General features: G+C 41.8%; 1 protein-coding gene across 2 annotated transcripts in view; it reads left to right on the top strand.

Annotated features, from left to right (window-relative positions):
• Positions 1-27,785, top strand: part of LOC110016276 (limbic system-associated membrane protein) — an 828,641-nt gene extending 800,856 nt beyond the window's left edge. For both annotated transcript variants that reach the window (XM_023961459.1, XM_023961458.1), the window contains 2 exons: positions 15,543-15,691; positions 23,995-27,785. In XM_023961459.1, the coding sequence (XP_023817227.1) occupies positions 15,543-15,691; positions 23,995-24,092 (247 nt within the window). In that variant the 3' untranslated portion in view covers positions 24,093-27,785. The remainder of the gene's footprint in view (positions 1-15,542; positions 15,692-23,994) is intronic.
• The last annotated feature ends 26 nt before the right edge of the window (positions 27,786-27,811 follow it).

Here is a 27,811-nt window from a genome sequence, read left to right as displayed (position 1 = left end):
GTGTGTTCAAACTAGTGGGAAATAACACTCCTCAGCCTCACTGGTAAAGTCTATGCCAGGGTACTGAAGACGAGTGTTTGTCCGATAATCGAACATCAGATCCAGGAACAACAGTCCTGGTCATGAAACACTGGACCAGCTCTGGGGTCCAGGGGGCCTTACTGAGGACTGTCCAGTCTCTGTATAACCAGCTCGGCATGCATAGCCGGCAGTAAGTGCCGCGTACCGTTGCTTAAATTGTGCCACTGGACCTCAACTCCCATCTTTACCATTGACCTAACATTGAAACTTGCAGCGAATCGCGTTCGGTGTGAACACATCTTAACCTTAACCCGTAATCCTAAACAGAAGCTTTCCTCTTGGTCCGTGTGCCCAAGAAATTAGTTCAGCATTGGCAGCATTTGGAAAATTATATGCGAATAGTCAAGTTTCATGTTTTTTGCCGTGAGAGTGAATTCAACAATCTCCATGTGCTAGCATCAAATTAGTTTTTAGCCACAGCCAGTGCTGTTTGCTGGTGCAATCCAGCCAAATTTATAATGTAATTCAAAGCATTTTTCATGGACTCATCAAAATTCTTTTTCATTTGTAATTTTATGAAACAGCAGGGTCTAGTACTGGCTCTTAAGCCGCTTGCGGCTCTTTAGCGCTGCCCTGGTGGCTTTCTGGAAAGCTAGCAGAGTGAAACATGTGATCCAGTGTAGACTTAAAGTTGTAGACTTGAGTGTTTTTGTTGCTGAGCTTCCAGCCTCTGTTAAATTGAAACCACCCCCTCTAGAAAACAAATTGAAGTTCTGTCTATTTTGACCTTTGGGGTCAGTTTACTCTCCTGCCGCTGCAGTCCCTATAATCTTTGGTGAAAATAACTGTTTGCTCCTGGGTCCACACTTTCACTTTTTCTTTATCAGTACTGATTTTGCAGTACTTATTTCTAATGAAGGGAGTTGCTTTCACTATAAAATGGAGCGAATATGTGTATGGAATGCATGGCTTCCTTTTTGTTCAATTCAATTCAAGTCTGTTTTATTTATATAGCCCCCATCACAACAATAGTTGACTCAATGGGCTTTGTTCACACTATTGATGCCTCTGTTCCTGAAGTGTTCCTGTGAAAAAGCTCTCCGCATTTTATCAAGTTTCTCACTCCCCTCTGAGCCACGATATCCAGAGCTATGATGAGGCTTCCCCTTTTATGCTAATGCTTTCAATCAGCCAAGCATGTGTCATCGCAAATGTCTTGCTCCCGTGTTTTATTTCCAGTTTTCAATTACTCCAACACAAGCAGGATTAAGTTGAGAACCTTAAATGAACTTTACTTCATTTGTGATCCTTTGATGTGGGCTCTTCATTTCATTGTGATGCAGAATTCACCAAGCGCTGGATTGTTCACCCACTAATAGGGAATGTGAGCTGGGATGAGACCATCAGGAGACAGGTTAGTCTTACCCTAGTGATGAAAATAACGTTGAGTCCGGAGGATGGCCGGGAAATCGTGCAGTTTGACATGGCGGGTCCGGAGGACGGCTGGGGGTCACGCTGCCCGGAGAGGCAGTCGGCTAATGGGTCAGGCATGGAGTCTGGGACTGGCATGGCAAAGTCAGGGAGGGGATGTCGAAGGAGACGGTGGTAACAACCCTCCTCGTCTTGCCTTGAGGGCAAGATGACTCCCCGTCATGGCAAGAGTGGATAACTGGGGCCGATCGAAAGACCAGTAATCCTGTAACCGCATGTCCCGCTCTGCTGGGTCCAGGACGAAGTATGGCTGATCCATTTTGTCACGTTGGGGGAGTTGATAAAGGACCCAAAATGCAGAGGCGAGGAGGCAAAGGGGTTTTAATACTCAAACCAAAAGCGCTACTGAGCAGGGTTAACAAACCAAACCAACTGTCAGGTTACCAGGAAAACAGGGAATCAGACGGTATGGACCAGCAAAAGAGAAAGGCAGAGACAAGACTTAAATACAAACAGGACTGACAATGACATAGCAGGAAACATTTCAAAATAAAACAGGAAGCAAAAACTAATGCAAAAAACTCAAACCATGACATTACTAAGACAAAATTAACCATAACAAGAAAGAACATCTGTTGTGACTCAAGTTCACTGACCTCTGCTGCTGGCCGTCTGCACCATCCGATAATCCACTAGAATTAATGATACCTGCTGTCTGAAAGCCAAAGTTCATTTATACAGTGATAGTTTGGGTTTTCTCGTTGTTATTTATTATTAACTACAAAATAAAACTACTCTTGCAGATGTTCATTAAAAAAGTTATATTGTTGTTGTAGTTGTCCTGTTAAGATTGAACAAGTCACATGGATTTAGTAAAATATTTAGTAGAGATGTTTACAGACTGGAACTAAAAAGAAACATAAAGTATATCTATTTGTTTACAATATGGTACAAAAAAGGGGAAAACATTGTTTGATTTAAACATGATGCTAATAAAGATAAATGCATTAAACTTAACTATTAGAAAACTTTAAAAAGCTGCTGAAAATATATCTTTGGTGTGATCAATAACATTAAACTTTGCTGAAATAATAAAAAAATATGAATATGGCAAAATATCATTTTTCTACATAGTTGTGTAAATAGTAAAAAAAAAAAAAGAAATAACTACACATCCATCATGGGGCCAAATGCCAGATACCTGGTGCACAAGATGGATAACTTAAGAATACAACTTGTTGGAAATCCCTACGTCAATGACTGTTGTGCACTGATAATTATAGAAACTTGGCGCTAACCGGACATACCCGTCGCTAGTGTGCAACTCGAGGGCCGCACTCTTCTCCGCTGGAGCCCAGGACTCCGGTAAGAGGAGAGGAGGGAGGCTCTGCGTTTAAGTGCATGACAACTGGTGTAACAACGGGACAACCATTGAACCGCTGAACTACCTGGAGCAGCAGCAGAGCTACGGCCGCATGTTCTTTGTGGACTACAGTTCTGCTTTCAACATCATCCCGGACAGACTCTGTGAGAAACTGGTCTCTCTTAGCCTCCCCCCCTCACATGCAACTGGATAGATAACGTCCACTGAAAACGATCACAGACTGTGCCCTCTCCCCACCCTGACGGACATTTATTTATTTAAGCTTTATTTAATAGGGACAGTGCACATTAATGAACATCTACCAATGATAGGCGTAAACATGCTGGATTATAGCAATGATGCTAATTTGCATCCATAGTCCCTAGGCAGGAATCATCTACTCCACACCCTGCCTCAGCAGGGTCCAGAACATCATCAAGGACAGTTCACACCCCGGCTCAGACCTGTTTAACCTGTTGCCCTCTGGGAGGCGCTACAGAGGCATCAGAAGAAAAACGAACAGACTCAAAAACAGCTTCTTTCCCAAGGCAATAACCATCCTCAATTCCAAAATGCACAGATAAAACTTGCCACAGCACATGCCAATGTATGTTTGTATGTATATATGTGTACATGTATTTATGCATATGTATATCTGCTTTTTAAGTTTATTGTAAACTTGTCAACTATTTTCCACCTCAATGCTGTTTTTGCACATCTGACATGTTTATATCTGTACATATTACTCTGCACATTATTACAGACGTTTTTTGTATTTGCACATTTCTATGGTACATATTGACATGTTTTATATTATACTTTGTTAGATTTCTTTTTGCACTGGAATAGTGACTACAGTGATCCCTCGCTATAACACGGTTTACTTTTCACGGTTTCGGTATTTCACGGATTTGCATCGTGCATTGTGTTCTGCATCCTAATAGGCTAAAAAGTCACTCCGCTACCTGTGCGTCAATAACGTTGCAGTTTAATATGTACACGTATGTAAAACAGCTTGCCAAATTTACATTACGTACGTGCAAATTCTCTTGCAATTTCGAGTTTCTCTAAAACCCATAGAAAAAGAACGACAACAACTGCTGTGCTGCCCCCTTTAGAAAAGCTGGCAGAGTAGTTGCTGCGCAGTATTATTGTCCCTTTCAGCTTGCCGTAGAATCTCGCAGCACCAACGTACAAGCAGAGCAGTTGTGTTGTTCGTCATCTTCTCGTCACAACCCTGAAGTACATATGTCTGTAAGTTAAGTGATAAGTAATATTCAGATGTCAGTGTTCAGTTTTTGCCGTTTCAAAGAATGTCTGCATGTAAAAGGTTTTAAAAACGTTAGCAATGCTAATCGCGTTAGCCGGTCTATGGCGATTTCAATGTAATGTTAGCATCCATGCTAATCGTCTTTTACATGTATGTGAAAACTGGTAATTTTAGCACATATTATGGTTTTGTGTTTGCATAGTAAGAAATAGTTGAATATTTGTTATGAGAGAAATAAAAATGTAACACATTGAAGTTTATTTATGTGTATTTCTGTATTTCAGTTTCACAGTGCTTCTCATAAATGTCCAAAACGTACAAGCATACTCCTGGATATTTATTGAGGAACCTGTTAGCTGTCTGCCAAGCTAGAAATCACGCTAAAGTTCCGGTGAGGGCAGAATAGTGAAAAGACACCCACCTGACGGGTTTCTCCAGAAGAGATCTACTTGGAAACATACAATATTATTCTGCAAGCAAAGCAGCCATCCTGATGGATAAAGATATCGAAGATTTTGAAATAACATCAAGATTTTGAAAGATTTTGAAATAACATGAAATAACATGTTGGTCGAAGAAAGAGGGGAGGCAGAAGGGTCCGTGGCCAGAGAGAGAAGGGAAAAGGCAGGAACATAGGTTTGAGAATAGGGACTCTTAACGTTGGCACAATGACAGGGAAAGGCAGAGAGCTGGCAGACATGATGGAGAGAAGGAAGGTAGATGTACTGTGTGTGCAGGAGACAAGGTGGAAGGGCAGCAAGGCACGTAGTATTGGAGGAGGATACAAACTGTTCTATCATGGTGTTGATAGGAAGAGAAACGGGGTAGGAGTGATTCTGAAGGGGGAGTTTGTAAACAGTGTTCTAGAGGTGAAAAGAGTCTCAGACAGGATGATGAGCCTAAAGTTAGAAATTGAAGGGGTGATGGTGAATGTAGTCAGTGGGTATGCGCCACAGGTTGGCTGTGAGTTAGAAGTGAAGGAGAGATTCTGGAGTGAGTTGGATGAGGTCATAGAGAGTATCCCCAGAGGAGAGAGAGTTGTTATTGGAGCAGACTTTAATGGACATGTTGGTGAGGGCAACAGAGGTGATGAGGAGGTGATGGGCAGGTTTGGTGTGAAGGAAAGGAATCTGGAGGGACAGATGGTGGTGGACTTTGCGAAGAGGATGGAAATGGCTGTAGTCAACACTTACTTCCAGAAGAGAGAGGAACATAGAGTGACATACAGAAGTGGAGGTAGGAGTACTCAGGTGGACTACATCCTATGTAGACAAGGTCATTTGAGAGAGGTTATTGACTGCAAAGTGGTGGTAGGAGAGAGTGTAGCCAGACAGCACCGCATGGTGGTGTGTAAGATGACTCTGGAGGTCAGGAAGAAGAAGAGAGGGAAAACAGAAAAGAAGACCAAGTGGTGGAAGCTACAGAATGAAGAAACTTGTGAGGAATTTAGGCAGAAGTTGAGACAGGTCCTGGGTGGTCAGGATGAGCTTCCAGATGACTGGGAAACTACAGCAGAAATTATCAGGGAAACAGGTAGGAAGGTGCTAGGTGTGTCATCTGGAAAGAGGAAAGACGGTAAAGACACTTGGTGGTGGAAGGAGGAAGTACAGGAATGCGTCCAGAGGAAGAGGTTGGCTAAAAGGAAGTGGGATGTAGAAAGGACTGAGGAAGGTAGACAGGAGTACAAGGAAGCGCAGCGTAGAGTGAAGAGAGAGGTGGCAAAGGCCAAACAGAAAGCTTACGATGAGCTTTATGACAGGTTAGACACAAAGGAAGGAGAAAAGGACTTGTACAGGCTAGCCAGACAGAGAGACAGAGATGGGAAGGACGTGCAACAGATAAGGGTGATTAAGGACAGAGATGGAAAGGTGCTAACAACTCAGGAGAGTGTACAAAAAAGATGGAAGGAGTATTTTGAGGAGCTGATGAACGTGGAAAATGACAGGGAAAGAAGGGAGGAAGATGTGGTTGTTGTGGAGCAGGAAGTAGCAGAGATTGGAAAGGATGAGGTTAGGAAGGCTCTGAAAAGGATGAAGAGCGGAAAGGCCGTTGGTCCTGATGACGTACCTGTGGAGGTATGGAAGTGCTTAGGAGAGACAGCAGTGGAATTTCTAACGAGGTTGTTCAATAGGATTTTAGAGAGTGAGAAGATGCCTGAGGAATGGAGGAGAAGCGTTCTGGTTCCGATCTTTAAGAACAAGGGTGACACGCAGAACTGCAGCAACTATAGAGGAATAAAGTTGATGAGCCACACAATGAAGCTGTGGGAAAGAGTAGTGGAAGCCAGGCTTAGGAAGAAGGTGGAGATTTGTGAGCAGCAGTATGGTTTCATGCCCCGTAAGAGCACCACTGATGCCATTTTTGCTTTGAGAATGTTGATGGAAAAGTACAGAGAAGGTCAGAAGGAGCTGCATTGTGTGTTCGTAGATTTAGAGAAGGCGTATGACAGGGTGCCGAGGGAGGAGCTGTGGTACTGTATGAGGTCGTCTGGAGTGGCAGAGAAGTATGTCAGAGTAGTTCAGGACATGTATGAGAGAAGTATGACGGTGGTGAGATGTGCTGTAGGTCAGACAGAGGAGTTCAAGGTGGAGGTGGGACTACACCAAGGATCAGCTTTGAGTCCTTTTTTGTTTGCTATGCTGATGGACAGGCTGACAGACGAGGTAAGACAGGAATCTCCCTGGACAATGATGTTTGCGGATGACATTGTAATTTGCAGTGAGAGTAGAGAGCAGGTGGAGGAACAGCTAGAGAGGTGGAGGTTTGCTCTGGAAAGAAGAGGCATGAAGGTCAGTCGTAGTAAGACAGAATACATGTGTCTGAACGAGAGGGATCAAGGTAGAAGCGTTAGGTTACAGGGGGCTGAGGTGAAGAAGGTGCAGGAGTTTAAGTATTTGGGGTCAACAGTTCAGTGTGATGGGGAGTGTGGAAAAGAGGTGAAGAGGCGAGTGCAGGCAGGTTGGAGCGGGTGGAGGAAAGTGTCAGGAGTGTTGTGTGACAGAAGAGTGCCAGCAAGACTCAAAGGAAAGGTGTACAAGACAGTGGTGAGACCAGCTCTGCTCTATGGGTTAGAGACGGTAGCAGTGAGACCGAGACAAGAGGCTGAGATGGAGGTAGCGGAGATGAAGATGTTGAGGTTCTCCTTAGGAGTGACCAGGTTAGACAGGATAAGGAACGAGTACATCAGAGGGACGGCTCATGTTGTCTGTGTTAGGGACAAAGTCAGAGAAGCCAGACTGAGATGGTTTGGACATGTTCAGAGGAGGGATAGTGGATATATTGGTAGAAGGATGTTGGAGATGGAGCTGCCTGGCAGGAGGGCGAGAGGACGGCCAAAGAGGAGATACATGGATGTCTTAACAGAGGACATGAAGTTGGCTAATGTTAGGGTAGAAGATGTCCATGATAGAGTGAGGTGGAAAAGGATGATTCGCTGTGGCGACCCCTGATGGGAAAAGCCGAAAGAGAAAGATCACAATGCTCCACCTCTTCACGCACCAGCCGGTTGTCCTCAACCAGTGCTATAGCAGCCAGAGCACGCGCAAAGGCGGAGGCTGCACGCACACAAGCATCATTTGCTCAACGAGAAGCCGACATTATTAAAGCACAAGCATATATTGAAGAGGAGCAACAAAAGGCTGCAGCTGAGGCTGCACGAAAGAAAGCGGAGCTTCAAGCAAATCTTCACAAGTTGCGACTAGAAAGTGCTGCTGCAGCCGCCATAGCAGAAGCTGAAGTCTTGGAATCAGCTGCAGAGAATGAATTTGGGGACCTAGAATGTATGAGCTTACACAGTAAATCCATTGACCATGACGTTACAAAGAATCTAAACTCTGAGCACTCTCACCATGACTCAAAGCTAGAAGAAACCCCAGAAATGCAGAAACACCAGCAAAAAATGGTTAAAAGCTGCAAAGGGAACGCCGACGCACAGTCAAGTAAGAGTAATGTTCACGAGTTTCACGTGCTACCTGCTCAACATGCATTCAAACAGGACACTCCTCCAAGTTACCCCCAATATCGAAACCCATCCGAAAAAACTCAGTTTGAAAACACTCAGTTTGAGTTTGAACACAGACATGATCCACCTCCACCCAGAGGAACATTTTACCACTGGAATCAGTCTCACCATCCAACACCATCCAGCCATGTTAACCAAGCTTCCCAGTCTCCTCCAGCTGCTGCTACCAATGCCACAGAGTCCAGTCCAACAGCTATGACAGATCTGGCCAAGTTCTTGGTACGCCGTGAAATTGTAAGCTCAGGGCTATTAAACTACGATGACCAACCAGAGAATTACTGGGCCTGGAAAACATCCTTCTGTAGCTCTGTAGAAAGTCTAAATTTAACACCCAGAGAAGAGCTGGATTTATTGTGTAACTGGCTTGGACCAAAATCATCTGAACATGCAAAGAGAATCAGAGCAGTTCATATTCACAATGCAGCAGCAGGTGTGAATATGGTGTGGCAAAGGTTGGAGGACTGCTACGGATCACCTGAAGCTATAGAAAATGCCCTTCTCAGAAAAGTTGAGGATTTTCCAAAAATTACCAGCAGAGAAAATCAAAGGTTGAGAGAACTGGGAGACATTTTTCTGGAACTACAAGCCGCCAGAACAGATGGATTTTTACCTGGGCTCAGCTATCTCGATACATCTCGTGGCATCACTCCTATCATCCAGAAGCTGCTGTACTCTCTGCACGACAAGTGGGTTTCTCTAGCCTCACGATACAAAGAAGCTCACAGAGCATCTTATCCACCGTTCTCTATATTTGCAAAATTCGTCTGCGACCAAGCCAAGATTTTGAACGATCCAAGTTTTGCTCCACTCACTGGCAGTTCAAGCATTAACAAACCTGAAAAACTCTTCAAACATGAAGACACCAGTTTCTGTCAGAAAGACCGAAGTCTTTGTCGACTCTGGCAACTGTAATGACAACACTGCTGAAAGGGGAACCATGGACCTAGACAAACAATGTCCCTTACATCTCAAGCCACATCCCCTTTGTAAGTGCCGGGGCTTTCGTAGTAAACCTTTGGAGGAGAGGAAAACTTATCTCAAGGACAAAAACATATGCTACAGGTGCTGTGCATCATCCAATCACTTAGCAAAGAACTGCAATAAGAATGTTCAGTGTAGAGAGTGTAAGAGTGAGACTCACCCTACAGCGCTGCATCCAGGGCCGGCACCATGGATTACAGAGGCCCCCACAACTCCACAAAATCAAGGCGGGGAGCCAAAAGGAGAAGCTAATGTAGCCGTCACATCAAAATGCACCGATATATGTGGGGCTACGTTTAAGTCAAGGTCATGTGCAAAAATCTGTCTCGTCAGAGTTTATCCAGCAGGCCAGAGGGAAAAAGCCATCCAAACCTACGCTGTTCTTGATGAGCAGAGCAACAAGTCCTTAGCGAGAAGTGAGCTGTTCGAGCTCTTCGGCATTAAAGAGGCTTCATCTTCATGCACATTGAAAACATGCTCAGGAGTAATCGAAACTAAGGGAAGAAGAGCCAATAATTTTGTTATGGAGTCCTTAGATGGAAAAACTCTCATCCCACTCCCAGCTTTGATCGAATGTGACATGTTACCGGATGACAAATCAGAAATCCCTACGCCTGAGATTGCTCAACACTACGCACATCTCAAACATGTTGGAGAAAAGATCCCTCCTCTTGATACCACAGCAACCATCCTTATTCTGCTTGGTCGAGATGTACCAAGAGCACATAAAATTCGAGAGCACTGCAATGGACCCCACAATGCACCCTATGCCCAACGTCTCGACCTAGGCTGGGTTATTGTAGGAGAAGTGTGTCTGGGGAGAACTCACAAAACTGACTCCATCAGCGTTTACAGGACGAATGTACTGAGGAACGGCCGTCCATCTCTTTTTGACCCATGTCCAAGCAGCTTTTACATCAAAGAGAAGATGGAAGTTCCAATGCTACAGCATCCAGTTGTCTTTCAAGCGGATGAGGACGAACTGTTTAAAGAGAGAGACTGTCTTGGTCAAGGAGTCTTTCAGCAAACAGCCGATGATGACAACCCTGCTATGTCATATTGAAGATAAAATCTTCTTGGAGATAATGGACCAGGAGGTCTTCATGGACAACTCAAACAGTTGGGTGGCTCCACTGCCCTTCAAGGTGCCAAGGCGCAAACTCCCCAACAACAGAGTACAAGCGGAAAAATGTTTTCAGACATTATGTCGCATGCTGGAAAGAAGACAAGATATGAAAGAACACATTCTTGCATTCATGAAGAAAATTTTTGAATCTGGTTATGCAGAACCAACTCCTCTGCTCGCCAAGGACCAAGAATGTTGGTACCTACCAATTTTTGGAGTCTACCATCCACGCAAACTGGGACAGATACGAGCAGTATTTGACTCCAGCGCCAAGCATGATGGCATTTCCCTTAATGACGTCCTTTTAACAGGACCTGATTTGAACAACTCACTCCTAGGAGTTCTCACCCGTTTTCGGAAAGAACCTGTCGCTGTTGCAGCAGACATAGAACAAATGTTCTATTGTTTCAAGGTTTGCGAGGAGCACAGAGATTTTCTGCGGTTCTTATGGTTTAAAGGCAATGACCCTACCAAGGAGGTTATGGAATACCGCATGACTGTCCATGTATTTGGCAATAGCCCCTCTCCAGCCGTTGCTATATATGGTTTGAGGAGAACAGCACTACAAGGACTGGGAGAATACAGTCTGGAAGCAAGCCAATTTGTCTTGAAGAACTTTTATGTTGATGATGGACTGACTTCATTTCCTACCACTGACAATGCGATCCGTGTGCTGAAAGAGACCAAAGAAATGTTAGCCGTCTCCAACATTCGATTACACAAGATAGCCTCTAATCAGGAAGCAGTGATGAAAGCATTTCCATCCAAAGATCGAGCTAAAGAGTTGAAGGATTTAGCACTTGGTGTTGATCCCCTACCTGCACAAAGAACCTTAGGACTCATTTGGAATCTCCAAAGTGACAGCTTTGCTTTCCTTGTCTCCAGAGAAGAGAAACCATTTACTCGCAGGGGTGTTCTCTCAGCCGTCAACAGCCTATTTGACCCATTGGGTTTTGTGGCTCCGATAACTGTACAAGGAAAAGCCCTAGTCAGAGAACTTTCGACAGAATCTTGTGACTGGGATGCTCCATTGCCTACTGAGAAAGAGACAAAGTGGACATCGTGGAAAGATTCACTCATCGAACTCGAGCAGTTTCAGATTCCACGAACATATCTACCCATTTCTTTAGTTTCGACACAAAACAGAGAATTGTGCGTCTTTTCAGATGCTTCTACAACAGCTATTTCTGCAGTGACTTATCTCAGAGCAGTGGATGATCAGGGACACATTCATGTTGGATTCTGCAAAGGAAAGTCCAAGTTAGCTCCAAAACTGTGCCACACGGTGCCACGTCTAGAGCTCTGTGCCGCCGTGCTTGCAGTAGAGCTAGCCAACATGTTGTTGGATGAGTTGGACATAACAATACATGCGGTGAAGTTCTACACGGACAGTAGAGTTGTACTGGGTTACATTTTCAACTCCAACCGAAGATTCTACGTGTACGTTGCCAATAGGGTGGCACTCATCCGAAAGTCAACACGTCCTGATCAGTGGCACTTCATCAGTACGGGGCACAATCCAGCGGATCATGGCCAGCTACTGTCCTAAAGGAAAGTAATTGGTTTTCTGGACCACTCTTTCTGAAAAAGGAAAACGAAGCCATTCCTCCACAGCAAGAAGCTTTTGAGCTTGTGGAGCCAGACTTGGATGCAGAGGTGCGCCCCCTGATAACAACCATGGCCACAACAGTTTCTGAAACTCGCCTTGGTTCACACAGATTTGGTCGCTTTTCCAGCTGGAAGCAGCTGATTAACGGAGTACCCAAACTGATTGTGAAGGTCAGATCTTTTTCTAAAGATTTAGAAGAAACAAAGACGGAAAGCCTCTCAAAGGCTAGGACTGTAATCATCCGCTGCATACAGCATGAAATCTTCAAGGAGGAAATCAGAAACCTTTCTAAAGAAGAGATTGTTTCAAAACACAGCTGTCTCAGAAAACTTGACCCGATCATGGATGCGGATCGTTTGTTGAGAGTGGGTGGTCGCTTGACCTCAGCAGCAATTCCTTGGGAAGAGAAACATCCGATAATAATCCCAAAAAACCATCACATTGCAACATTGCTGGTCCGTTATTACCATGAACGTGTCGCACACCAGGGCAGACACATCACGGAAGGAGCCATTAGGTCTGCTGGTTTATGGATCGTTGGAGGAAAGAGACTTATATCAAGCATCCTACACAAGTGTGTCATCTGTTTGAAGTTAAGAGGAGACACAGGAACCCAAAAAATGTCAGACTTACCTACTGATCGTGTTGCACAAGTTCCTCCGTTTACACACGTTGGAGTGGATGTGTTTGGTCCATGGAACATTTGTGTTCGTAGGACGAGAGGAAGTCTTTACGAAGGAAAACGCTGGGCCGTCATGTTTTCTTGTTTGGTCACAAGAGCAGTTCACATAGAAGTAGTGGAGTCTCTATCTACAGCAAGCTTCATAAATGGTCTTCGGAGATTCACAGCTATAAGAAGGCCAGCAAAACTCTTTCGTTCTGATCGTGGGACAAACTTTGTTGGTGCCTGTAAAGAACTTGGAATAACACCACAAGACACAGAGCTTCAGTCTTACCTCAACAAACAGGGCTGTACATGGGAGTTCAATGTACCACACTCTTCCCACATGGGAGGAGCTTGGGAAAGAATGATAGGCATTGCTCGTCGCATTTTGGATGCTATGCTGCTCAAACTGCAGTCCCCCAAACTTTCACATGAGGTTTTAGTCACACTTCTGGCAGAAGTCGTCGCTATTATGAATGCGAGACCCATCATCCCTGTGTCATCAGATCCCGACAACGCTACCGTTCTTACTCCTGCCATGCTTTTGACTCAGAAAAACTATTCTGTGTCGGCTCCTCTAGGACAACTCGACTTAAAAGATCTTTACCGGAGTCAGTGGAAGCAAGTCCAGAGCCTTGCAGATTCATTCTGGAAACAATGGCGTCAACAGTATCTTGCAACACTACAACCAAGGCGGAAATGGCTTGCAAGTCAACCTAACTTCGACATTGGAGACGTGGTTCTCTTAAAAGACACTGAAGTCAAGCGGAATGAATGGTCTATGGGACTGATTGTCAACACATTTCCAGGCCAGGATGGAAGAGTCCGTAAAGTGGATGTCAGGGTGATGAAAGAAGGTTCTTCTAGAGTTTATTCAAGACCTGTCTCTGACATTGTTTTACTACATAGAGAGTCATAGTGGTATAATACTTTATACCAGACGGGGAGTGTGCTGCCCCCTTTAGAAAAGCTGGCAGAGTAGTTGCTGCGCAGTATTATTGTCCCTTTCAGCTTGCCGTAGAATCTCGCAGCACCAACGTACAAGCAGAGCAGTTGTGTTGTTCGTCATCTATTACATATTTCTCGTCACAACCCTGAAGTACATATGTCTGTAAGTTAAGTGATAAGTAATATTCACATGTCAGTGTTCAGTTTTTGCCGTTTCAAAGAATGTCTGCATGTAAAAGGTTTTAAAAACGTTAGCAATGCTAATCGCGTTAGCCGGTCTATGGCGTTTTCAATGTAATGTTAGCATCCATGCTAATCGTCTTTTACATGTATGTGAAAACTGGTAATTTTAGCACATATTATGGTTTTGTGTTTGCATAGTAAGAAATAGTTGAATATTTGTTATGAGAGAAATAAGAATGTAACACATTGAAGTTTATTAATGTGTATTTCTGTATTTCAGTTTCACAGTGCTTCTCATAAATGTCCAAAACGTACAAGCTGACTCCTGGATGTTTATTGAGGAACCTGTTAGCTGTCTGCCAAGCTAGAAATCACGCTAAAGTTCCGGTGAGGGCAGCATAACTGCCTATGACTATGTTCTTCTCCCGAACAAACACAGCTGCACCGCGGGCTTCAAAAGAAGAAAACACTGCAGAGCGGAGTCAGGATGCAGTCGCAGTCTCAGACTCTTAATCAGAAAGTGTCTCACTTTCCAGCCGGTGGATTATACCACCGGCAGTCTGAAGAGCAGTGTACTTTGTATTTTTTTTTATTATCATTTTAAATTTTCTCCCGTTTAATCCAATTACTCGGGTCGCGGTGGGCGGGGTTAATCTCCGCGATTTGAAGCCTTCTGTTCACATTGATGATTAAAATTAATATTTGACAGTACAGTACAGAAGATATTTGTTGAAAAAAACATTTCTAAAGTACTTTTATTTGTGAAAGAAATGCTTGAGCCTGTAAAATGGTTTGTTCTTTCTTTTCAATGTATAATAGAGTTTTTAATTTTATAATACTTGTTAAAAAAAAAAGAGGTTTCTACTTCACGGGTTTTGCCTATCACGGGTTCTTTTTGGAACGTAACCCCCGCGAAAAACAAGGGTTTACTGTACTCCAATTTAAATGTCCATCTGGACAGTGACAATAAAGGCATATCTGCCTGCCTGCCTGTCTGTCTGTCTGTCTATGTCTCAGGAAACACGTGTAAAACCAAATTATTTACTGTAAAAAAAAAGCCTTTTGAACATTTAACCTCATTGACAAAGACGTATTCATCCAAGGCGACCTAAAAAGTTGGCTCAGTTACACCAGTTCTGTCAGGAGGAATAGGCTAAAATTCCCACCAAATCTTGTGAGAAGCTCGTGTAAAGATATCCACGACATTTGACCCAAGTCCTGCCGTTTTAAGGCAATATTACGAAATACTAATGAAATGTATGTAAACTTTTTACTTTGATAAAAGTATTAAAGACTTGTCTAAAATAACCCTTGTCTAAATATTCTGACATTATTTCTAAAAAATAGAAATCATTTTGTTAATTGTAAAACAGGAAAAGTTTACTTATATTTCATGTCTGACAGTGAGGGAAAAAAAGCATATGTGTGTTTTTATGTCGTGTATGTAAACTTCTGGTATCAACAGTATGTATGACCCTCTCCCGGATGAACCAAAGACCCTTAGTGTAAGGATTCAGTGGTTTGGTTTTCTTTGTCATTTTTTGGGTTTTATTCTTGTTAGTCAATCCCCCTTCAGGTTCATAATCCACAGCTGTCTTCAGTTCAGTTAATGACCTTCAGCCTATTCAACTGTCTTGGTTTCTGGTCATAATGGTCAGGTCATCTGCTCTGTTGTGTCACTGGTTTATTTCTCCCCATAGTTTTGTCATGTTTCCGTTTGTTTATTAAATGTTTTATTTCCTGTCACCAAGCCTGGTCTCCTGCATTTTGGGTCCTCCACCACCAGTTCCTGACACTTAGCACCCATACGGGTCAACTCTAATGATGAAGGCATTTCTGGCAGACGTTTAGTCATAATTATTTGACACTGAATAGGACTTAAGAACATTCCATGATTTCAATGTCTGAATGTCTCTTCTTTGCAGGCTCTTTAACACTCAAGCCACCAATATCCAAATTCTGGACAAAACATCTATTCTGATGATTGCCAATGTCACTGAGGAGGACTATGGGAACTACACCTGTGTGGCCTCCAACCGACTGGGTGAACACAGGGCCAATGTGTTCCTTTACAGTGAGTACTGATGTTGCTGACAGTTCTGTGGTCATTTCTTCACATTTGCTTCACAGATTTAAAAATATATACATTTTTGTAGTCCAGACCGTTAGTGCTTGAAATTCTTGAGGCTCTCAGATGAAGACAACAACTGTTCTTATAGTGTTTTTAATTATTTTATATACTCTTTTGGTATTTCATAAAAAGTAAAAAAAAAAAGGGAAATTAAAACAATCTGTTTGATTGTTAATTTAAAAAGAAGAAAAATCTCTGTTTTTTAAGTTTGTCAGGGAACAAATGCAAGAAATTGAAACAAAAATGCTTTAACAGTCAGATCCGGAAGGTTTTCTCCTTAGCCATGGCGACCAACCTGAACCTGGCAGGGAAATTATCTTGATACCATAGATCTGTTGGAAAAACAAAAAACAGCGATGTTATATAATCATTTTTTGTTGCCAGGTTAAGAACAACCCAGATCCAGTAGTGGTGGGAAAAAATGGCAGCAGACATCCCTCCTTATGGGTGTAAAAAAGTCTGTGTGTCAAAAATAGAGATGATAATAGGAGAATGATGAAACAAATGAGGAAAACCCGAGCAGGCAGTGGAGGGTAGTGACAGGGAAGCAAGGGGAGGATCCTCGCTCGCTCCAGCCCCTGGACTTGTCCAGATGCACCCCACCTTATCCCAACAGTAGCTGGGACAGGCTCCAGCAGCACTGCGACCCTGAAAGGAATATAGTGGGTTAAGAAAATGGATGGAAAATAATTAAAAAAAACAGCTGAACTAACCCAGAGCTAGAGTAGGCCAAGTGGTAGCCGACCATAGCGGTAGTTAAAAAAAAGAAAATTAAAGAAAAGAACGAAAGTTGGGTATCCTACTGACCTTTTTTTTTTTTTTATTTAATCTGATCTTTTTTACTGCAGCAACATTCAGCTGTCAGTTAGCCTACTTTAGCTCTAAGTAAACTTAATTTAGCTTTTTTTGTCTGGTTATCCTCTTATAATCAGCCAATTTTGACAGACATGCACCTTTTTTATATCTAATGACTCTAGTGGCATGCCTGCTACCGCTTTCTGGACTGTTTTCTACCACTTCTGGGTCTGAAACCATCCGCTGATGCATTGACTACGCAAACAGCTGTTGATGCCTGGCAACGGCTAGAGATCGCTGTATTATGATCTGTTTCATTCAATTTTCAACAGAGCTATCGTAACAAGGTTTTTTCCCCTTTATGGGATTAATAACATTCAAAAAAGTTCTATTTTATTTTAGTTAAACTAAATAAACTTCACTTCACATGCACACTTTCACTTCATGCATATACATCGGGACTGGATGGAGATGCCTGTGACACAGTGACGTATTTTTAACAGTGAGTTAACAGAACACATGTCATATTCAAGACATAGAAATTCAAAACAAAATTAATCGTATTCACAACACTAAATGTTGTATTCATATTTTTGTTCAACACTTCGTTTTTAGGAATATGTTTCTTATTGAAAGATTCCTTACCCTGTACTTTTTGTTCTGCTTGGGGAGAAACGTATTTCCACATTAAGAGGTCCACAGTGAAGCAAAACATAGCAGATTAACCCAATTGATTCATTAGCTGCGGTTCTATGTGCAAATTATCTTTGATCGGATCAAAGATCGGATTAGAATTTAACTGTGTACTTGGGCCCAGAAAAACTTCCTCCCATCATAACAAACGGTCACATACGCCACATTTTCCATCAGAAGAAGTCATTTTGACATGCACAGAACTGTCTAAAATACCAGAAATGGCCGTAGAAAAGCAAACAGTGAGCTCTGTTATAAACAAACAGAGCTCCGACATAGAACGAAAGGATCTTCTAAACGTGCTCTTATTATTGTCATGATAATAACATTAACATGATAAATATGGAATTAAATATCTGCCAAAAATTGAAAGGGCGTAAAGACAACTAAGCGGGCATATTTAGGAACTGAGTGAGTGAACCTTACAACCGTGCTGGAGCAATCCTAACTGAGCAGTGATCTTGCGCGGTCAATTCCTTTTTTGCGCGCTCATGTGGATTTACGCTCAGTGTTAAGGGGGCGTTTTTGTCACTTGGGGGCAGGAACCTTTCTGGTTGATCTGATTGGCCGAAATTTACACGTCTTATCGGCGAGGCAGAGGGCGGGACTTTCATTTTTCAGTGCAGGGGGGGGTTAACAAGCGGCTCTTGAGCTGCATGCGGCTCTCTGCCTTTTATCATATTTTCTATATACAGTACTTTCACAACCATAAGGTGAAAGCTTTAAATTTTGTCCAAAATGTACAGAGCGGCCCTAATGTGTTGTTGTGTGACTTTGGTAAAGAGGATCGAGGAGAAAGCAGCATGATGACGGTACGGAGAGAGGAGAGGACGTGAAAGAAGACACACACCCCCCCCCCCCCCCCCCCCCCATAGTACAAAGGTGCAGTTATGAGCATAATGCAGAACAACTTTGTTTTGGAGACCCTGGAAATGCAAAGAGACACGATTATAAGGCACAGTTTAAACTGCAGCTCTCAGTTACGCGGAGGAACACGGGAATAGAGCGGCTGCAGTTCGGTTAAATTAGATCTTCACAGATTCGGACTTCCTGCTTCAATAACTCTTCTGATAAATGTTCAAATGTGTCAGCAAGTATCTCAATCCTTTTGAATTAACACAGAGAGTGAACTACAAAAGCATTTTTAAAGAAAAAAGATTGTTTTTATTGCCTTTTAATCAGAATTGTTAGCTTCAAGCTGTGAATGCAAACAGAGCAGTGAGCCGGCTGCTAAGGGACCGTCAATAAAGTGCAACCTCTGTGAAACAGCATTCTGTAAAAATCAGTAGTAAACTTTTAAAAAGTGAATGTCTATATTTATATGAACTGGTAATGAAGACTCATCAGCATAGTCATGCTACATTATTATTATTATACTAAATTTTGTTTGAAAGCCAACCTCTATTTTATTGCTTATAGTTTTTAAAATTTAATAGAGATATGAATCATAACATAAATGCTCAATAGCTCTGAAGATACTAAAGCTTCTGTCACCAAACCTCCTGTACTGACTAATCATGACCTTATTGTCCTACTGCAATAAAGATTATGTCATAATTCACATCGTTTATTGTTAGGAATTTTTCATATTTAAATATTTATCAGATTTGGTCAAAAATGCTCAATAGCTTTGAAGATGCTGTAGTTACTGACACAAAACTTCCTGTACTGACTAATCAAGACCTTATTTTCCTACTACAATAGAGATTATGCAAAAAATAAATTCTAGCAGAGTTATTGATGATTTTTGACCAAATCGGATCCATTTGTAAATATGAAAAATTCCTATAAATAAACAAAGTGAACTATTGACATATTCTTTATTTTAGTATGACAATAAGGTCATGTCAAGTTACTGATAACTTTAGTCATGATTCATATCTATTGAAATTTGAAAAAGTATATGCAATAAGATAAAATAAAGATGGAACCTCCTACAAAATATTTATTGTAACAAGAATATGTTTTATAATAATTTCATGAATTTTTTGTCAGGTTATTGATTTTTACACAGTGGTGTTTCACAGTTCACATAGGTTGCACTTTGTTGACGGTCCCTTGGCAGCCAGCTGCTGCATGTCTGCATTCACAGCTTGAAGCGAACAATTCTGATTAAAAGGCAAAAAAACGATCTTTTTCTTTAAAAATGCATTTGTGGTTCACTCTCTGTGTTAATACAAAATGATTGAGATACTTGCTGACATACAGTAAACCCTTGTTTTTCGCGGGGGTTACGTTCCAGAAAGAGCCCGTGATAGTCAAAAACCGTGAAGTAGAAACCTCTATTTTTTTACAATTATGATACAATTAAATCCTCTATTATACATTGAAAAGAAAGAACAAATCATTTTATAGGCTCAAACATTTGTTTCACAAATCAAAGTACTTTAGAAACGTTTTTTAACAAATAACTTCTGTTCTGTACTGTCAAATAATAATTTTAATCATCAATGTGAACAGAAGGCTTCAAATCGCGGAGATTCGCCCACCGCGACCCGAGTAATTGGATTAAACGGGAGAAAATATAAAATGATGATTATGAAAAAATACAAAGTACAGTCGGACAAATAGTGACTCGGGTGTATTTAACTGCTCTAAATTCAGACTGAGCCGCTGCATCCTGACTCCGCTCTGCAGATTTTTCTTCTTTTAAAGCCCACGGTGCAGCTGCAGGTGTGTTTGTTCGGGAGAAGAACATAGTGATCGGCAGTTGGTGTCGCTCTTTTTTCTTCTTCGCAAAACATCACGTACATAATGTAAATTTGGCAAGCTGTTTTACGTACGTGTACATATTAAACTGCAACGTTATTGACGCACAGGTAGAGAAGAAGCAGAGTGGCTTTTTAGCCAATCAGAATGCAGAACACAATGCACGCTGCAAATCCGTGAAGTAGCGAAACCGTGAAAAGTAAACCGTGTTATAGCGAGGGATCACTGTATTTGAACGTTGATCAGAAGAGTTATTCAAGCAGGAAGTCCGAATCTGTGAAGATCTTTCTAACTTATCAAACCTCAGCTGCCAGAGAATTTAAAATGATGAATCCATGGTTCGCAAGTGAGAACGCTGGAAAACCAACTCCGACAACACAAGAAGACGCAGCAGCAGCTGAGTTTCTGCGGAAAAGGAAAGGTCTGTTTTGGAAGATCGACTCGAGGCTCAGCGCTGCAACTTCCAGCAGATAACTCGGGACGCAGCGCCGGCGAGTTACGCCACACTTTGGGACTGCAGGACTTAAACTTGGCCTGAGGTGTCTGCTTTCACCGTTCTTTGGAGCTGCAGGGCAAAGAGACGGACTCTGATGATGAGGAAAGGGAAGCCGGCGTGTCTGATAGAAATGTAGCCCAGCTGTTTCAGATGCAGAAGATGAGGACTTTGATGGATTTTAATTCTTATTGATGACTGAAAAAATCACAACCAACTCAGTTTTGCACTCGCTGCCTTTTTAAAACACACACCAGCGTGCACGTTTCACCGGTATGTGTTAACGTTAAATACAGAAAAAACGCTCAAAACTGAAACTGCGCCGTTTAATCCAGTGCTGTTGTAAGGAGAGGAGAGGAGGGGGTTATGAGAAATAAGATGGCTTTAATTGTGTGTTTGTCTGGCAGGTCAGTGTGTGCTGTGGCTCTTTGACTATCACAGTTAGAAATGTCGGCTCTTTGTGTCAAACTTGTTCGCCCCCTCCCTCCCTTAGTGTTAGAGCAGGGGTCGGGAACCTTTTTTGCCGAGAGAGCCATAAACGCCACGTATTTTTAAATGTAATTTCGAAAGAGCCATATATTAATGTAGCGTCTCTTTCCCACACTGAGGCACTGAGACTTAACCTCTTTTAAGGTTCTTTGTTGTTGTTACTGCAGACCGCAACAAACGCCGTACAATTAATTCAGCAACTCCTGAATCTCTCCCGCTGAGACAAGACGAGAGCGCTTCTCCCTACTTTATATTCCCCTGCTCCCGCTGCAGCCCTCCCATTTCCCTTATTCGGCCCATAGCTGAACCCCATTGGTCCAAATTACCTAACAACAGGCTGAGCGACAGAACTGAGAGCCAATCAGATCTCTGCTTGACGCGTTCAATGAACTCCAGAACTTTTAACGCGACCCAACAGCCATCCAACTCAGTCCGCGACAATTTGTTTAAAACTAAATATACAAATGAATGTGTGAATTTGATGTAATTTCAACACTTTTAAAGTACAATAAGTCTGTGGATTCTTTTTAATAACATTGTTATGCTGTTGCTAATAAATGATGAGTATTTCTCATGGTAGTTTTGCTGATGGTCTAGTCTGGTTGATACGTGGTGAGTTTCTGCTTCATGCAGGCGTTGAGACTTTAAACGTGATCGTAGGTCTGAATGTTCTGTAGATGTGAGACAGACTGATCACATGCAGACGGGGAGCCAAACACACACTCACACGCCGCAGTGAGTGACGGGCAGCGGGTTTTACGTTTTTACAATCCCTGCGCGATTCACATGCTGTCCCCACAACCCCCCCACCCTCTGCTTTCTTCCTCACACATCCCCGTCTCCGCAACTGCGCGCTCTTTCTCAGAGACGGGAGCGCAGTTTTAGCCACGGCAATTCACAGGTTTCAGGCTGGTACAAACTCTGTGAAATAATAGATAATAGTAACTGATAGCGCTGGCGCAGATTTTCTCTCCAAGCACCGCTACTACTGCGCGCCTCTGGCATCGCATCGCGCCCGAGAAGGACTGGTCTAATGAAAAAAAAGTATAATTAAAGATTTGTCTGCGAGCCACATGTGACCATCAAAAGAGCCATATATGGCTCGCGAGCCATAGGTTCCCGACCCCCGTGTTAGAGGCATTCATAGAAAAAAACGGTGGATGTAACGTGGATTAAAACATTAACCAACGACCCAAAACCAAGGTAAGAAAGTGCAGCTGGGTTTTTTTGTGCTGTATGTTTTTCTCATGTGAAATTCACTGAATTTGTTACCGTTTTAATGCTTTTAATCCACATTACAGCCACCGTTCCTTTTCTATTAAAGACCCAAAATGAAAGTCCCGCCCCGCTGCTTGACATGCAAATTCTAGCCAATCAGAACAACCAGAAAGGTTCCTGCCCCTAAGTGACATGCACACCCCTGAATACCGCCCCCAAGTGACAAAAACGCCCCCTTAACACTGAGCGTAAATCCAGGTGAGGGCGCAAAGGAGAATTGACCGAGCAGGATCACAGCTCAGTTAGGATTTCAGCCGTTCAGTTGTAAAATACGGGGTCGCTTGGTTAGACTTGCGCCAGCGCGGTTGTAAGGTTCACTCACTCAGTTTCTAAATACGCCCGCTTAGTTGTCTTTACGCCCTTTCAATTTCTGATATGTAATCCCATAATAAAGTATAATTTATGATAAGTGTGTTTTCTAAAGATGTGCGGCCAGTGCTTCATTCTTGGCCGCACAGACCCGGGAGAAGGGTTAGGTTTAGGTTGATATGTGCTAACAACAACATTTAGCTGCGGATTAACTTAAAATCCATGCAGTCTGTGCCACAATCTGCATCTTGGCCGCACGCAAATATGTGGGAATAACATCAGCCTTTATTTTTTTTGCACACGACTGGAAACATGAATTCACGTGAATCCACGTGAATGTGTTTACACGGTTTCTCAGGATTGTGCTTGGCAGCATTTCCGCATTTAAAAGCCGCCTCCACCACCTCACACAGGGGGGCAGACCGTGGTCTCCTCCGTAGTGCACAATGTAACAAAGCAGACACGAAGCTACGAGTCCGGCTGCTTTGCTTAGGAGCAGCCGGCTGGTCCTGTTTGCGGTGCAAAGCCTCCTCTGGAGCGCCGCACCGTCTATGCATGACGTTAACCAGAGCAGCAGTGACCCACAATCTGAATAAACTGTTTACATGCACCACCATCAGATCAACAATCAGCATAATCCACCTATCTCCATCAGAAGGAAATTCTGATCCACTGAGTCTGATTGGGTCAGAATATTCTGAACGGTGAGTTTACATGATGGATTTTTATTCTGATTACTTTTGTCGATGTAACCACAGCTACTGTTGACAACATGATGTTTTGTCCCATTAGATCTACCGTACAGTTTATGTAAACTCCACAAGCAACCTTGAAAACTCTACTCTAAAAGAAATTAGGATGTTTTTTTTTCTGATTGAGCACCATTGAAGGAATAAGGATGACCACCAGGACATTTTAGAACATTAGGCTTTAAGAAATCTTCAAAAACTTGGGAAAACATCAGAGAAGATTATTTGCATTAATCACAGTTTTTCTCAGAATTTATATCTAGTAAAATACAGAGAGTTACAGTTTCAAAAAAGTTTGAACTCGTTGAATAAGTTGTTTATAAAAAGTCACAGTTAGATTAACAGTTCAGTGTCCGTTCTGAACAAATGAAAGTTTATCTGTTTGTCATTAAAGTCCAAATAACCTCATCTGAAATACAAAAGTATAACATTTTGCATTCTTGCCAAAAAAACATTAGCACGCATTTTCTTTAGCTTCAAGATGCAAATCTTCTCTCTGATGAATGGGGAATCTGAATTTGCACAGCACGACCACAAGATGTCAGCAAAACCTTCAATTTAATTCTTTGTTAGAGGAGTGCTGCCTCTCCTAAAGTCTGAATTGGAGTTGGAAACTCTGTATTCTGGGAAGATAAATATTTTAAACTTGTTTGAGCTCAGTCTTAGCTATAGCTCATAAACTCAGATGGGTTTTTTTAGGAAAGAAAGATGGCTCTTTGTGTGTCTTGCAGGACCCGGGACAGGTCGGGACATCAACGGCTCGGCCTGTGTATCCCAATCACTGTGGCTCCTCCTGGTCTGCTCTGCCTTTGTTTTCTTCAAGTGTTAATAGCACTCGCTCTCCCTCAACAAGAAATCCACCCTTCATCTCTTCTCTCCGACTCTTGCATTGCTATTGCTACCTTACTACCAGCCTTTCTGCCTCCTCCTCCTCCTCCCCACCCCTGACAAAACCTTAGGTGCCCTGGAGCACCGCTTACGAAATCATCCAATGTTTTAGGAGCAAAGTAAAAGCGAGGAAAGCAAACTGTTTAAGGCTTTGCATCGTTTGTTCTATTTCATTTCTCCACTCTTCGATCTATGTGCTATCTTTAGGTTTGGACTGGAGAGTTGAGTTTTTTTCTTGTTTTATAGCTTTTTCTTTCACTGTAATGAAAAACAGAGGCACTCGAGTGGGAGAGGACGCCAACAATCAGCTGTTTTTGAAACAGTAAAAAAAGTGTAATTCATTTCTGTTTTCTCCCATAGATGCTTTATGTAAACTTAAAATGTGTTTTAACTGTGTGTTTAACCTGTGCATTAAGGAACATCAAAGTGTCTGCCAAATAAAGGCTATTTAAAAAAAAATTGATTACAAAATATTTGAAGCTTCAGCGGCTGACCTTGTGATGAGATTAAAGTCTTTGCAACAGACATCAGCCAAACGGATGAGATTAAAGTCTTTGCAACAGACATCAGCCAAACGGGTCTCCAGTTTGGGATATTTTGATTGATCAGAAATTGAGGAAGCAACCTAAAAGAAACTTGGTTGAGTCTAAACTCAAGAAAATGAGTTTATTACGACTATTTTCATCCTCATCTTGCAACCACTTGCCTTTAGGAAAAAAAGAATTAGGAAAAGTAAACTCTTTCTGTTGCAAAAAGAAAGAAGGAAACGTTGATGGTTATAGTGATGCATCCTGTATATAGTCATATTTTCTACTTCTCTGACAGAGCAGCCTGTCCTGGCGCTGTAACACCAGGTACCAGAGAAAACTGTTGCAGTGTATGCTTTGAGTTGCAGCTGGAATTTGGATTAAAGTGGATGACATCAATGAATGACTTAGCTTTTGATTTATCTCTTTCTCTAAACAGGGACTGTTCTTTAGACATTTATAATATAATAATGATTTTTTTGGTGTGACTTTACCTCATTTCTTTCTCTTCTGTATATATACTTTATACTTGAATCAAATGTCCTCATATATGGAAAGACAAGTTTGGTGTGTTCTCCTTCCTGGGGAGGGATGTTCTTCATGGACCTGCTCTATCAAACAGACAGTAGTGATTTCAACAGAGATCTAGAACTAAAAGAATTTTCCTCAACAGTCAGTGTTGTACGGAGCCCTGGACACTGAAAAGAAACAGTTAAATTAATAACACCTGACAGCAACTTAGTATCTTGTGGCTGCAAGCTAGCCTTTTAGGGTTTAAGTTAGGGTTAGCATTTTGTGGCCACAAATTAATATTTTACTCTAATCAATTTCCTTCTGCGATTTTATAATTAACAATAATTAATTCATTCTCACAAAATAATATTCTGATTTACATTTATCCTGTTGTTATTCCCGGCTGCGGGCGAGCAGCCGGGAATAACAACGGTCCTCATTTGCATGTCATGCCGGCAGACTGACAGCCGCTGCAGTACGGGAAGCAGCAAGCTCGGGCATCCTAAATCTTATGATATTTTTCTTATTTTCATCGAGACAATGATAAATAGATCTCCTAATTTGATTCTTGTTTGTATTTTTCCCGTCTTGAATTAATGTGGGTCACAGAGACACGGATGTGGCGGCGGAAAGCAGCCTTTGCTGCAGGACGGAGAGCGTACCGGGATGTGATGAACCCAGACATGGAGACATGATTACTGATGCTTTTGGAGAACTTTTTAAAGTAAATAAATCCGATCTCTAAACATCATCAGTGTCTTCCATGCAATGTAGTGAGATCCACACAGACAGAAATGTGAAGGTATCTGCTGTAAATCCAAGTATTGCTCACATCCGTGTTTATGAATGACTTGTCACGTGAATTATTATTTCGTGAGAACAAAATAATATTTCGTGGGAACGAAATATTATTTAATGGGAACTAATTAGTTATTTTTTTTACCCATGTCAGATCACGGGCTCTGTAAATCTGTGTCAACAAAATAAAAATTTGTGTGCAAAAACCTCTTATTTGTGCTCACAAAATGCTAATAAAATAATCATTTGTGGTAGCAAAACGCTAATTTGGGTAGAAAAAAATACTGATTTCTGACCACGAAATATTAGTTCTTGCTCTCAAATTAGTATTAGTACTCCGCTCGCTGACTGAAGGCGTGTTTGGTGTCTGCTGTTCACCCACAGAAGGGCCACGTGCTGCAAAACAAACGTGTAAAAACGTCACTCCTGCCATTGCGTTTCAAATCTGGTGTTTCTACAGTTTTAGAGTAAATGCTTGTGAAGCCATGTCAGTGTGAGATAGCAGAAGCTGCAAACTTTAGCAGCACTGAAGCGTCAAGTTAACTTATTTTCAACAAGCTGAAGGCAAAACTGCACAAACTTCACTACAATCAGATTCCAGTCTCCAAAGTCATCATGTCAGAGTTTTTAATTATATTTTATTTTTATTTTATGGATTTGGACTTTCTTGTCTTGTTTTACAATGTGCTTGACAATACTTCAAGAAAGTAATTCATTGTACCTGTTTTATGAAATATCCATCTAGTGTTTTTAAACTAATATACAGTTCAAATAAGTTGGAAATTATCTCAAATTAGATTAGGCATAACTTTACCTTTTAATAAGTTTTGAGGACCTTTAAAATCTAAATGATTTAAAATGGTTGCTTCATAAATAATGTTAATGTAAAATTGAGGCTCATGGCGGATCAAAGCTGTTCTGTGAATGAAATTGCTGTTTTTGTGCTTTCCTCCAGTCATGTGACTTCAAAGAGATTTTCCCACAAATGCAGATGTTGAAATGCCTTCCTGCAGGTCAAATCCAGGTGAATTGAACACTTTAAACCCTGATGTAAAAGCCATGGAGTTTCAGCCACACTTGTACAGTAGAAAGAGTTAAAGCATCCCTCCATTGCTCACTGATGAATGGGGCCAATGAACACTGCACGGGTCCTGCAGACTCACCTGGACCTAGATCTGCTGGAATCTGATGCTACAACCACGTAGAGTTTACTGCTGAGCAACGCCTTGACTTCACTGTGCAAAACATGTTTCATGTATGTAACGTGTGCATTCAACTTTACTGTAATGACTTCCCCTAACTTAAGTTCCTAAGGAGCTGGGCCACTAGCTAACTCATCTGCCTTCTTAATGGTAAAAACTGAAATGTTTTTTTCTTCTTTCTTTACATCATGTACGTTTCTTCACAGAATTATCATCTTCAACTTTTATTGCTAAAGGTAAAAAATGTTCAGATCGTGTTTATACAAAATCACAGTTTAAAGCTTTTTATGTCCTTTTGCCATGGGACATTGAGACTTAGTCTTGGATTAGGATACATAAAATGTCTCAATTTTTCTGTTTTGCTTTAATTTATTAAAAGCATACAGTGATTACAGTCAATTTCATAAAAAATGAAAATAAAGAAGTTGTGTTAAAGGTGTATGAGATAAAATAAAGGTGTTTGAACTTAGTGTTCTGTAACTGAATGTGAATTGACATGTTGGGGCAAATATCCTTTTTAATAAACATGCAGGATTTCAATGGTACTGTTGTGTTAATCACCATGTAACATGCAAATAAAAAAATGCATTGTTACATCTTCAAGATTCTTTTTATACCAA

The sequence above is a fragment of the Oryzias latipes genome, chromosome 13 (assembly GCF_002234675.1).
Source record: "Oryzias latipes chromosome 13, ASM223467v1".
Classification (NCBI taxonomy): domain Eukaryota; kingdom Metazoa; phylum Chordata; class Actinopteri; order Beloniformes; family Adrianichthyidae; genus Oryzias; species Oryzias latipes.
The sequence above is the reverse complement of the archived record's forward strand: the minus strand, read 5'-3'. Positions and strand labels throughout refer to the sequence as shown.